This window comes from Aptenodytes patagonicus, chromosome 6 (assembly GCF_965638725.1).
Source record: "Aptenodytes patagonicus chromosome 6, bAptPat1.pri.cur, whole genome shotgun sequence".
NCBI classification, from domain to species: Eukaryota; Metazoa; Chordata; class Aves; order Sphenisciformes; family Spheniscidae; genus Aptenodytes; species Aptenodytes patagonicus.
Window position 1 is genome coordinate 18330920 of NC_134954.1, and position 13915 is coordinate 18344834.

Consider the following 13915-nt stretch of genomic DNA (forward strand, 5'->3'; position numbering starts at 1 on the left):
TTTTTTTGGAAGCACATCTCCAACCAGAAAGCGTAAGAAAATCCCATCCGCCTGCCAATTGACTCATGTGTAGGGTTTCCGCTTCCCAGATCTGCATATTGTAAGCTCCTGACACAAGTTGATGTTGTAAGTACAGCTTCCATACGGTTCTCTCAAAGGCAACAGATTTTTTTATACATATATATTTATATATGGCACCTGGTTTGGCAGAAACCACATCCGAAAAAGGGAAGTAAGTAAAACAGTAAAAGCTGAATCTACCTAGCTATTGCTGGCTTTGGAGGGGTTTTGGCCAATTCCAAAGACAGCATAAATCTCTTACTCTTACTCAGGAATGACATAGGAGTCGATAGGGCTAGGATGGCTCCCGAGTGCAGAGGGAAGAGGTCACAAAACCAGATCTGACATCTGGATCCAGCTGGACAAGGGCCATTTCTTGACCTGAGCATCCTGAGGTGCATAAAGCAGATGGCTGGCCGCTCCTTTGGCACCAAGCGAGACCAGGCCCTAGCGCTTCCTGACACTCCAGCCTGGAAGAATTTGGGTTCAGCACCTGAAATTCGGCAACTTTTGCCACCAGACTTGGCAGGCACAACTGCTCTGGTACTGGGGTAGGGATCCAGGGAGCCTGGATTTTTCTGCCCACTATCTGTCACGGGGGTCTTTGTGCTAAATAAACCCGTTTGTGGGGCTTTGCGATGAGGCGCACCAGGGCTGGGAGCCCGCGGGACACGCAGGTGTTGTCCTCGGCGCACGACACCTCGGGCCGAATCAGCGCGTCCTTCCGGAGGGTCCCGGTGCCACGAGCAAGCGGCACGCGCTGCCGAGGCTCTTCCCCAGCCCCGAGCCCCGTCGCTCCCCGTCCCCCCCCGGCTGGCTGGGGACCGTCGCGGACGCGGCGGCGGAGCCCACCCCGGGAGGCGGCAGGGCGGGGGCAGGGGACCGAGCCCCCACGCCCGCCCTCAGGGGGGGCTGCGGGGCGGCCGAGGCGCTCGGCGCGGCCGCGGGGCTCTGCCCGCCGGGCTGCCCGCGCCCTGCCCGCCCCCGCCCCCTGGCGGCGGGGCCCGGCCCCCGCCCCCGCCCCGCGCCGCGGCCGCCCCCTCCCCGCGCCGTGACAGACAGCTCCGGCGGCGCGCTCGGCCGGGGAGGCGGCGATGCGATGCGCCGCCGCCGCCGCCATCCCGGCGCAGCCCGCGGCGTGCCCTGCCTGCCGGCAGCCCGCGGCCGCCCCTAGCCGCGCTGCAGGCGGAGGGGCAGGGGCGGCGGCGGCTTCTCCTTCCCGGCGCTCCGCATGAGGAGAGGCGTTAAATAGCGCCAGCGCCGCGGCGGCCGCCACTGCCCGCTCGGTGGCGGCGGAAACATGGCGAGCGACTCCCCGGCGCGGAGCCTGGACGAGATCGACCTCTCGGCGCTGCGGGTGAGGCGCGCCGCCGGGTCGGGGCCCGGAGGGGGATGCGGGAGCGCCCTTCCCCCCCATCCATCCATCCATCCCCCAGTGTGGGGGGGCTGGGGCTGGAGGGGCGCGGGTGTGCGCGGTGGGGTGCGGGCTCTGTGTGTGTGTGTGCATGCGTGTGTGCGCGCGGATGTATGTGTATGTGCGCCTGCACGTATGTAAATACCGATATATAAACGTGTGCATGTGCATGCATATAGCCGTGTGTACGTGCATAGCTCTGTACGCACACCCATGTATGGACGCGTGTACGCAGGTGTGTGTACGCACACATGCACATAGGAGCGTGTGTACGCGGGTGCGTACGGCCGGGTGGGTGTGCGGCTGCGGCTGCCCGGCCCCTCCGGCGGGGGCCGCCGGGCATCGGTTGTGGGCGGGGGGCGCCGGGGGGGGCGCGGGGACGGCCCCCTGCGGCCGGCGCTTGGGGTGGGGGCACCCCGGAGCCCCCCGTTTGGCGGCAGGGCTGGGTAGTGCCTGCGCTCCGCTCATACACCGTGCAGCACGCATGCACACACGGACACACGGACAGGGATCGTGGAGCCGGACATCTCCGGGATGCGGGAGCGGGGCTCCCCAGACCCAGCTTTTCCACACCGGCACGGACCCCGCAGCCTTTCCATCCGTCTCCCGCTGTGCACCTTCGCTCTGTCTCCTCCTCACCTCCCCTTGAAAATGAAGCTTGTCATGTACCCTTGAAATGTCGGGCTCATCAGACGTGTCAGCCTCTGCATGGGCTGTGGCCTGATGTCCCCCCCCGGTCTATTTTTCCTATAACTTTTTTCCTTTTACCCCTTTCTTCTTCATCCTTTTGGTCGTAAGAACAGCTAGTTGGTATAGAGCATGGGGAGTCATTTAGAGAAGGAGTGTTTATTCAGGGGGCAACAGCAAGGCTGCTTCTCTCAACCTGCTGGCATAGATAAATAAATAAAATTAAGCAGAATCCGCTGAAGACTTGCACAAGTGTATTTTTAGAAATATTATTTGCTTCAGTGACAAAAAAAAAAAAGTCTATTCACTTGCCCTACTTTCTTCCTGGTGAGTTTCTGGTTGATTAATAGTGTAAATGATTGCTCAGCAATACACAGTGTAGATGACGTTGGAGCGGGGGGACCATCCAGCTTAAAAACAGACCTGGAGCTCTTGTTTCCCCTCTTAGGTGGAAGGTGCCTTGGGAGAGAGGTTGCTGAAGCTGGTGGAATTATCCAGGAAAGCAGTATCATTTGGCGGGGGAGGGGGCCCTCTCCTTCTCCCCACCCTCTGAAAATCAGATTTTTTTTTTTTTAACATCTGCGCTAGGAAGTTTATTTGAACTAGGGCACCATTTCTTTTTAAAACCGTATCCACACATGCTTAGTTTTTATTCTGTGTTTGTGGCTTTTTAATAGCAATGCGCACCAGATACAGTCAGGGTTTTGTTTTCGCTTTAGGAGGAAATATATATTCCCTCCCTCCCCTGGCAGCGCCTGGTCTGCGAGCAGAGCGGTGCTGGCGTTTCAGGGTAACTGGAGACAAGGGGACCTGAAACCCCAACCGATGGTGGGGTGGGAGTGCAAAACCGTGTCCCCCTGCCCAGTGGTGGCTGCTCCGGCAGGACCCCGGGGACTGCAGCGGGGCTGCTCGCTTCCCACTGCCTGCCTGCGGGCAGCATGGTGCTCCTGCCACTTGGACCTCTGCCCCCTCTCAAGGGGGGACACCTGCTATGGCGCTTTCCTGTAAATGACGAGAGATGTGTTGGTTTGTAAGTGAGACAAGAATAGGAGCTTAGTTTGCCAAGGAATAGATCTTCTTCTGAACTAAGCTCTTTTAGCACTTAGAATAATTGTTAAAGGTCATAAATTCAGCAGATAGGGCAAGAAGCATGAATCATTCCACGGAGTCTGAATCAGAAATCAATAGTAAATTTGCTGCCTGAGCACAAAACATGGCAGGGAGGAGTAATTCCCCAAGCCTTGCAAAATTTCATTTATTATAAAAGAAGTGTCACGTTGCTGCGGGTTTGTAGATGAGTCTGGATGGAGGAGACGTTACTCTTGTGCCTATGTGTTTGAAGGGGTGAGGGATGGCTGTGTGAAATGCTGGGAGCAGGTAGTGACTCAAAATCTCTCAGAGGGGATGATTTGTTCCCAGCAGTGGGGAAAGGAAATGCTTGGGCCGCTTATCTCCAAGTTTGAGTCACCGAAATGTTCCAGGAGGCTGGGTTTTATGAACAACAAGCAAATGCATTTATAAAGGTGGACCTTTGACTGCCGGTTCGCCCTGTCCTTTGCTTTGGCTTCCCTACTTCAGTCACAAGGGAGGAAGGTGGATTCGCAGGACAAGAGCGTGCTGTTGAAGGCTGAGCACGGCTTGCCACAAGCAGAACCCTGCACACCGTTGTGTGTGCACCGTGCTCATTGCCATAGTACCCAAGTTCATTTCAGCTTTGGCTCTGCCCGCTAGCTTACGGGGTAGGATTTGTAGAGCTGGGATTAAAGGTAACATAGGAGGTAGCAGGCGCTTCTGTTTTTGCTGTGCTAGAGTTTATCTTGGCCACACAGTTGAGCTCCACCGCAGCAGTGCGTCTGCTTGATGTGCTGGCGGCTGGGCCAGGAACAAAGCACTGAATTCTGATTAAAATGCACGGCCTGGTGCATCAAGTAAGCACACTTCGGGCTCTCTCCTGCCTTCTTTGCGACATATTTCTATCCATTATTGTGCACCGTGCTCATTGCCATGGTACCCAACTGTCCCTGTGTTGGTGCAGGGTGAAGCCTTCAACATCAGAAGGATTCTTAAAATAGAGATCTTCTGGTGGTGGTGCTGGTAATGAGTATTGTTAATGTTGCAGAAAACTGTAATTTAAAATTATGAGGCCATTGAACAGGTAGTGCTGCATATTATACTGACAAGGGGATAAGATAAACTACATTATAATGTTCTTTTGTACGGGCAAGGAGATATTTTTGCTAGTCCACTCGGCATGTTTAATAGCCAAATGACCTGGCAGTGCTATTAGCAGAATAATGATTAACATGGGGATTTGCACAGGCTGTTGACAGGCGTGTTTGAGAAGCAGATTTTTGCAATAAAATGTGAATGAGTGTGAGGAGGGATGCAGTGGGCCATGCTCTCTGGTGGTAAATGCACAGCTGATCCCAATAGGAGAGCAAGCAGAAAGATGGGGCTGGGTTTTGGGGTTTTTTCCACCCTTTTTTTTTTTTTTGTCTCAGCAAATGCAAGAGCCTGTTATCTCTTGCTGAAGGCAGTGGCCTTGATCCTTCTAAAATATTCAGGTCAATAGTAAGCACTCTATTAGTAACACTTTTCCTCTGCTGCATCCATCTGCGGGGACGGGCCTCCAGCTGATGTACTGGTGATGGCAGTGGGCTCTTCTGCAGTAGCTGCCACAGCTGGATGCATTTGGGACACTTTGCAAGGTGCGTGGGAGGTGATAAAAGCTCTCTGGGAGGAAAACCTTTCTCAGGGAGCTGATAACCCCCAGGGTAGAACCGACTTGGGGCAAGCAACCCCCCCTGCTCTCAGCTGTTCCTTGTCTGCTTGGTGAGGGGCTTGCTCTGGGCTTGGGTCCCAGCTGAAGGCTGGGGGCTTGCAAGGTTCACCTGGGTTGTATGGCTTGGCTAAGGGTTTGCTGCAAAGCTGGGAATTTAAAAAGAGCCTTTTTGGGGAAGGAGTAATTGTTTTCTTCATGTACCTGGACGTTGCTTTTGTTTTGAACTCATTAAAAAAAACCTGAACTTTTGTTACTTACTTTAGTAAAGTGCTGACCGTGCACTCTCTGGAAACTGGATCCTAAAATCGTTAGTTGTTTTGGAAACGCCTGGCCTTTAATGCTCAGGCTTGGAGAGGAGACAGCACAGAATTAAGGAGCCGGTGGGTATTAGCTGTTGCTGGGAAGAATTGGATGAAACCCAAAAATTCCACTACTCTTCCTTTAGCTTTGCTTTGTATAGAAGTGAAGTTTCAGTGGCCATTTGTTTGCATTAGTTGATCATTGTCAATGAAGATAAAAGTTAAGTTAAAAAAAGAAGTTAAAAAATGCACAAAACCCAAACAAACATACTGGCATTGTCCTGTTTCCAGAACTTCATAAATTTATGGCATATTTCAGCATCATTAAAGATTTAGGAGAAGTTCTAATGGGGGATCAGCACTGCAAGCCACCACTCAGGAGCATTATCCTGGCAGCATTATGTTAGGTTTCTTCTTCCAGCACCTTTTAAAAAACTGTGTAGCTCGACAGAATTTGGGCAGCTTTTGCAAAGGTCACCTTCTTCCTAAATAGAAAGAGGAACAAATTCGACTAGAGATGACTTCTGGAGATTAAAAAAAGACATGAAAAGCTTATTTATTTGTGCTGTGTTTTACATAATATGCTACCATGCAAAATTTGGGACATCTCTTCAACAAATGTATATATAGCCACAGTTCCTGAGGATGGACGCTCTTGGGGGTCTTCCATCAGGGACTTCATCTGTCCTCTTCCATTGTGATTCAGTGCATGTGTAAGCTATGGACCATGACTGTGTCCATGTACTTCATATATTTTTGAGCCTTTTTTTTTTTTTTAAGCCGTAAAACCTTGGCAGCACAATATTGGTCTCTGAATCATCCCAAAGGGATGACAATATCAAACTCTAAGCCTTTTTTCTGCATCTCGCTTCCATTCCTTGAGCCAGGACTGGTGATAGTGGTGCAAACATTTATCTTCTACACATGCATGCATATTCTTGTGTGTGTGTGCTCATTAAAAGTTACAACAGAAACAAGGCTGTCTTCTGTCTAATCCTTTTGCATGGTTGATTCCCCCCCCCCCCCTCCCCCCCCACCTTTTGGAGTTGTGCAGCCCAGATGCTGCTCTTCTGCAGTTCTCCATGTGTCCTTCAGCACTGGTGCTGTGGTTACTCTTCCTCATCTTTGGAGATCTTCCACAACACAAAAGTATATGGTGTTTTCAAAGGCATGGAGAGTCTCTATGTTCTCACTAGTGTTCCTGTGCTGGTCAGCCGTAAAAATTAATAATTTGGAGTGAACTTACAGCAAAACATGTGCTTGAGCAGGTTTAAGTTTGAGCACAAGCATTTTGTTGAATCGAGTTTGAAGCAAGAAAGAGTATTTGGTTGGTGTGCATATTTAAAATAAAGTGTCTTATTTTTAATCCATGCAAGAAGGAGTAGTTAGAGGAGGCTTTTATCCTTGCTACGTGAAGCTAGTTTTTATCTGCCAGTCTCTAGTAGATGTAGTGGTACAGTTTGTATGGGGTGAGGGGGGAAACGGTTTCCATTTGATCTGTATGTAAATCTCCAGGAGTGAATCACCTGGCTAAGGAAGAGGTGTCCTTGGAAGTCATCATTCACGTGGGGCCAGGTCATACCAAAGCTGCTGTCACCTCCTGGGCTTGGGCTCCAAGCTGCTCTCTGCAAACCCTTGCCCGACTCCATCTAATTCACCCCCAGTCATTTTGCAAGGGTAATTATAGACATCAGCGTGAGTTCTCTGCTTCCGACCTGCAGGACGGAGTATTGATCCCTGTCTCATTTCTTCATGCCTTAAATATAAATGGAGAGAATCCTGTTAGATTTCCCATGCTTCCCCCAGTAAAAAGCTATCAACAGGCAAAAGGGTGCATGGTGTGGACGAACAGCATCAGTAAAAGCTGTTGTGTCTTGGGGTGGGGAGGATGGTGTTGAGGGTTCAGGACCTACCTCCTGAAGGCAGCTTCTCACCCAGGGGTACCCGGGGAGGATACATGCAGTTTCCCCTCTTGCTGCCAGCTGCAGAAGAGACCAGGAGCATTGCGGAGAGAAGCGCAGACCCACGGTAGAGCTGTGCTGGGAGTTGGCACTGTTCCTTCTCCCAAGGCTTTGGCTGACTCTTGCTCCCCACCGCCAGTGGTTTCGGCCCCGGCTGCTCTGCAGGTGCCCTGCTCACCCACGGCAAGTGTAGAGCCTCCATCACATGAGGTTTCTGTTTGCTGATGCTCAGGCATCTTCTCTACCTTTCACGGAGCCATTAAAGCAGGCTGCAGGTTGAAAACCACTAGCCTAAGTCATTGATAGCTCCATTAAATGAGGGGTTGTATTTCACACTTATAAAGCCAGTAGCTTTGATTTTTCTTCCCCCCCGACCCCCTCCTCCTGTCCCCTTTCATCACTTTGAACCGTGGCTGCACATTGAAACCGACGGGCTGTGTGCTCTGGGCTCAGGAAAACAATTTATGTAAGCGAGGTTTGATGTTCTCAATGTAAATCGCTTATGATTTCTAAAGGAGGATTGTCTAACCAACACAGTCCTTGGGAAGCAGAGACTCCCCCTCTCTCCGTGTTCCCCCTCCATGGTGGTTTCAAGATGAGCCCTGTGAGGGGCCGAGCATCCCCTTCCCGCAGAGGGATGAGGATGCTCAGCATGTAGCGCCCCAGCCCTGGGGTGCTCCTGCAATGGCTCGTTAGTGAAAGGAGAGGAAAAGCCACCAAGGTTGGAAAACACCGATAAGAAGTTTAGTCGGAACTCAGTTATATCTCTCTGCACGCCTGATTTTATTTTGTAATGGCAAATCAGAAAACCTTCCTCCCCTTTGATCGAGAATGTTGCTTTTCTATGTTCAATTTCTGCAGTGCTTGCCAGAAGTTCAAGGTTGGTTGTTGGTAGTAAATGATGGATGATTGTAATCAGGTGGGCAGCACTGGAGTATCCAGATGAGTCTTGCGTAGCTGAGAGCTGGCATTTCCTCCTTCCACACTAGGTGAGCAAACAGTGTGTACTGCCCCGTGCTCAGCTGCCGAGTTACCCCGAGCGCAGCAGAAGGTATGCACTTTGCTCTGCTGCAGATAACCAGCTCTCCTCTGCTACAGAAACCCTAGTAGATACTAATGGCTTTGTGCAAACACCACCCTCTTGCCAGTAGGTGAGACCTGGGCGGTTCGCATGGTCCCATCCTTCCTACATACATGCTCAGGCTGAAAACAACCATGGCCTCTGGCAAGTGCAGTAGCTGCCTAGTTTGTGCAGCGGGCTGTGAACAGTGAGTTGCTCTTCTGAGTAAAGCCTTAGCAATCTGAGTTTAACATCCTCTTGGTTTTAAGTGCTGTTGCTGCAGCGGGGGTGGGCAGATGTGTTTCTGTTCACGTGAGTGCACGTGTGGTTTCCAGCTTCAGAGTACATGAAACCTTTTGTTACAGTTTTTGCTTGCTTCCTCCAGCAATGGTATTTCAGAGTGCAAAACGAAATAAATTGTTTAGCTTTCCTGAAAGCAACACTTCTGAGAAGCCAAGGATATTGCATAGGTTGTGTATTCCTTTATAGACTAACAATGAATCAAAAATTTAATTTAGGTGGCTGACACTTCCCTCCCCCTTTTAAAAATTCTCTTTGCTCCTAATTTTGAAACTCAGCAGGAAAAAGCCTACTGCCAGCTGAGTCATGTGTTTAGTGCATGACAGAAGTGACTGCTTGAGACCATGCCCTTAATCTGCTGGATGGAGACTTTAGGATGCATTGGAGGCGGTAGAGTCTTTGCTGAGGAAGAGATCGCACAGCTTGAATCTAATAAAATGTGTCTAATAACCACTGTAGCATGCTACAGAAATACAAGAGATCAAAGCTTTGGAGGCATTTATTTTCATAATTTGTGGGTCAGATCCTTGCAGGACTAATTGGGTGCTGTTTGATGTCCAGGCAACAATAGAAATCTCCCTGTAAATCGGAATATATTTGCCTCTTCCTTTCTCTTTTGTACATAAGCATAAAAGCTTGGTATGATTTTGAGATAAACTGGCAAAAGTGAAGGTACAGACCTCCTCTGTACCTCACTGCCATCTTTCTTAGCTGTATTAACACTGTGGGCCATATAGCTGATACAGTGACCAAAACAACTGCATTTTCCCAGTAGCTGGTGGTCCTAATGTTGGTGCTCCAGGAGCACTAAGGCTGCTGATTATTGCCTACCGTGCTTCTGCTCCCCAAAGCATGCACCAAGATGAAACCAGAGAATGAGCTTTGATGGTGCAGTTTGTAGGATCTCTCCAGTTGTGGCTCACTAGTCATGATACCCAGGTGGTATCTCAGCTTTGCAGGTGGTTACCCCTAAAACACAGCAAGTCAGGAATGCTGTGTGCTTTGTGGAGGCACTTAAAGTTTTTATATATATATTTTTTATATCTATAAAATATATATTATATGTAAAAAAATAAGCATGGATCTAACTGTTCCCTCTTCAGTGGGGTAGGACGGCATGGTGGACTAGTGTGCCTATGAATGACACAGCCTGTGTCCCTGAACCTGGCATATAGACCTTCTTCAAAACACAGGCCAAAATTTTCCAAGCTACGCACTTACATGGGAGATGCTGAATTAGCCATAGACCTGTTGTTGCACGTGAAACCTGGCTGGAAAAGAAGGGGCACTGCCCTTAAACTTGTGGTTTTTGTGTTGTATCCTCCCACTGAATACTCATGGTAGGTGTTCATGGGGGGCTTCTCTCGTGTGTCTGCAGATGCCACCATTTTTGGAGGAAAGAAAGATGGGTGTGCAAGGAAACTGTGTTCCTGGAGCAAAACCAGAGGCCAAGGCAACAAAATTAAAAGGGCTTTAAATGCATTTTCTGGCTATGCAGACAGGCTGTCTTCACTGCAATAAATCTTCAGCCTTTACGTATTGATTAGCTGCAGTAAATAGTGTGATGACTCTGCTCTTCCTATTGCTATTCTGTGGGGATCGGTGTGTTAGTATGGCTGAAAAGGCTGTAATAGCTAAGTGGGATTCCAGTAGTGAGAGTGGTTTACAAATGCTCTCCAAAGTGAACCTCGCAGCCAGTGTGACTGTGTTTGACTGCTGTAAATATAAACACAGAGTGCTCCACTGTTGACTGGGCTGGTAATGGCCGTGTTTTCTAATGGGCAAAACTGCATTCCCTGTGCCAAGTGCCCTGCAGTGACTGTGCTCTACCTTGGCAGGGATGCTGTCTTCTCCTGGTTCACTGGCTGGGGAGCTGTGATGGGTACATTGTGTGGGGGGTGAGTGAGGGGAGCACGAATGGAGGGGAGAGGCTGGAGTCCTGTTGAAGTGTGGGGCTGCTTGGCTAGGAAATGGAAAAAGGCTGAAAATGCCTCCTTTTCTACCTGCCCCACTCATGGCTTGTAATAGTTTCTTCAATATTCATGTGTCGCTGGGCATAGTTTGAAGTGATTTTGTTTGTTGGGCTTTGCCCCTGCTCTTGGAGGCAATGATGTGGTGTAGCAGCCTGAAGGTGGTTGTGTTTGAGCACTGGGCAAGCCCCGGATCCTTGGAAAATTGTCATGATAAAATATGAATAGAGCAGGAAGGTGGCAGGGACAGCAGCTTGTTGTCCTCATGGAGCAGCAGTGGGAGGAGGGATGGAGAGCTGCTTTAAATATTAGATGCCATAGGTGAAAACCCATCCAACAGACTTCCCATGGGAGTGCCCACGTTTTGTGACAACCTGTAACTACACCGTGGTGGAAAAGCTCTTCCAGAGGCAGTTTGGGCCATGAGGTGAAATCCCAGGTTGCTCCAGAGACAGTGGATGGAAAGATAGGATGGAGCAGATGTAAAATTAGCATAACAATATACCTTTAATTCAACTTGAAGGAAGTAATTGAAGACTAGTTGTTGCTTATGATGGTGACCTCTGCCAAGATGACTCATGCTGCAATATAATATGAGTCACTTGTTAATGATGGCCTGTTAAGGAGAAAGTGCCAAATCCCGGTAACTTCTTCATTGTGCGATATAAAAGCCAGGATGAGGAAGGGTGTTCAGGATATTGTTGCCTAAAAATAGCTGATACTTAAGAGTGCCGAAGCACCTTTACTTGGCTCTGGGGGACTCTAGCATGAAAAGGCAAAGGCCCTGAGCAGAAATGCTACTTCTTCTTTGGCCTCAGTTTAAAAGAGCCACACAACACACTTTGTACCTCTCCTCCCCAGCCTTCTGTGTTGACGTGATGTTGCCCCAGGGTGGGGACCCTGATAGCTCTCCTTCCTGCCAGACGGTTCAGCTGGCCGGAGGGCAAGTGCCTGATGGTGGGAGGGAGGGGGGTAGGTGCTAAGTTGTGCAGTGAGCATGGAAAGCCATGGCCATCTTTGCAAAGGCTGCCCGGCAAGGGCTTAGCACGGGGAGGGAGGTCTTGGGGGCAGCCTGGCTGATGGGAGGGCAGGAAGGTAGGAACAAGATCCTCCATGGGAAGGTCCCTGGGGTGCCACTGATGGGGAGCCCTGGGCTGGAGACCTGCAGTTAGGAGCCCGGGGGCTAGGGTAGAGGGAGGTGAAGAACTAACAGTCTGTGGCCATGTCATCCCCTGTAGCGAGGGCTTTGCCAGGCACAATCTCTCCGTGAACTCCTCGCCTCCAATGTCTGCCAAATGGGTGCAGGATGAGAAGTTTTTTATGGCTATAAGGAACCTGTGTTGCTCCTGTAGCAACTGACTTGAGCATTCACTTGTTAATCATCTACTAGCTGTCTTAAATGCTTCCTCGTATTGAACTAGTGTTTTTCCTCAATAAATGAGGTTTTGCAATCCACAGAAGAAAGCGAGAGCCTAGTGTGAAGGTGCTTGTGACCATGGGCGGGAGCTCACCAAGAAACGATAGGTGGACTAACTCCTGGGCTCAGCCTGGGGGTCGGTGCCCCAGGCATGCTCTTCTGTGCCATTTCACATAGCAGAGGGGTAAGAGGAAGGTACGGCAGAGGAGCACCTTCCTCCTGGGAAAGGGTTTTTAACTTCTTTAGCAAGTTCCCACCATTAGTGTAGTGGTCCTGCTGCTGTGGCAGCTCTCGTGAGCTCTCATCATGCCTCTCTTGCCATCCTTGTCAGCTTCAGCACCAGAGGGGACCCACAATAGGGAGGGGTTTTGCTCTTTGGTAGAGCAAACCAGTGCTGTTGGTTTTCACTGAGCAGCTGGATCCTGGGTGCCAGCTCCTCCTGGGGTGATCTCCACACTGGCCCTTAGACCTGGGGGTGCCCCGAGAGGACCATAGTTTCTTTGCCATGAGTGGAGTTGGGGTTGCTGTGTTGGGGTAGAGCACTACAGGCTGAAAGATGGCTGAGCTGCCTCTCCATCACGTCTTACATGTGTTCAGGCCTGGGAAGGCCAGATGTCCTTTACATGGAGACCTGTGCTTCCAAGGTGTACCAGCTCACATCTTCTGAGAAGCAGGTGGAGTGAAAGCATTACACTTCTGAATAGGCAAAGGCTTTATCATGTGGTTCAAAGGGAGGGATGCCTTGTAGGTGGACAGACCATACCCCCCAAAAAACGAAGCAGTGTTGTTGACAAGGGAGGTGGGACATAAGTTCAAAGCTGGAGTCTCTTTCTCAAGACCTTTTTGCAATAAGTTGTGGTTTTGCTTTCACCGGTTGACGTGACCTCTTCTGTGCTGCTGGCATAAAGCAAAGTGCCTGCACAGAGGAAACGTCCTCGAGAGAAGATGCAAGAGCCCTGCTCATTATCAGGAATGAGTAAAACTGCTCCAAGCTAATCTGGCTGCCTAAAAATAGAAGTGGTGGTAGGGGGAGGGACTGTCTTCTGTGTTCGTTTGCCCTTGATTTTCATGACATTTTGCTGCTCTATATTATGTATCTTGTAGGGGAGACTGTGTGTCCTGGTCACACTGGAGCAATTCATGAGAGCACGTGCTCATGTCAAAAACCATCGGGGAGGAAGGCTGAGAAGCTTGTTCAGGGTTTAGCAGTTAACTCACAAAGTGCAGTAATTCAGGTTTATTCCCTCATTCTCATGCTCCTTGCAGGTTCACAGCCTCTCCCTTGGTGTGATCTTGAAGTCTCTCCTGGGGCAGGTCTGAAGAAGCGATGTGACTGGCGGCGAGGCTGTGGGGTGGGATGGATCCCTGGTGCTGCGAGGTGGTGGGAGCAGGGGACATTCATCATGTGTGCACCTCACCAGAGAGAGTCATGCCTCAATTGAAGGTTGCAGCATCTACTTTGCAGTTAAGGAAAAAAAAATAATCACTTATGAGACTTAATTACTGTGTTATTGTTATTCAGCATTTAAAACCCAAGTTTCATAACTGCCTTGTGATATCAGCATTTATGTTCTTTGTCAGTATTATGCAAGCAGCTCACCTTGTGATCATGAAATACTGAAATGTGCTTTCTAATGCTCACCCTCTGTTTCTCAATGAGTCCATAAAACCTCTTCTGCTTTCCATTAATTATGGAACAATAGGACATTTTCCTCTTCTCTTTTAAAAAGAGCTGAGCCTTTTTTTTTCTTTTTTCTTCAAGTTCTTGGGCCAGCTGATCCTCTGAGACCTTTCTGTTTGTAGCTAGACCAGAGTGGACATATCTTCTGTCCTTCACTGCACTGTCTTTTGCCACTCGGGGGGGAAGCAGGAGGTTTGTAGACCCATCTAGGAGCAAAGGTCTTGCCATACTGGAGCAGTCCCAGCTGGTGCACTGGCTGTTGCTGGCACTGGTGTGGTTGATGT

The 13915-nt window shown here is 49.9% G+C and overlaps 1 protein-coding gene across 4 annotated transcripts in view; it reads left to right on the plus strand.

Moving 5' to 3' along the window:
• The first annotated feature begins 1234 nt into the window (after nucleotides 1-1234).
• The window catches only part of TNIK (TRAF2 and NCK interacting kinase), a 165395-nt gene continuing 152714 nt past the window's right edge, over nucleotides 1235-13915 (plus strand). For 3 of the 4 annotated variants that reach the window (XM_076341364.1, XM_076341366.1, XM_076341365.1), the window contains exon 1: nucleotides 1235-1417. In XM_076341364.1, coding sequence (XP_076197479.1) covers nucleotides 1361-1417 — 57 coding nt within the window. In that variant the 5' untranslated portion in view covers nucleotides 1235-1360. The remainder of the gene's footprint in view (nucleotides 1418-13915) is intronic. The other variant, XM_076341369.1, reaches the window with a different exon arrangement.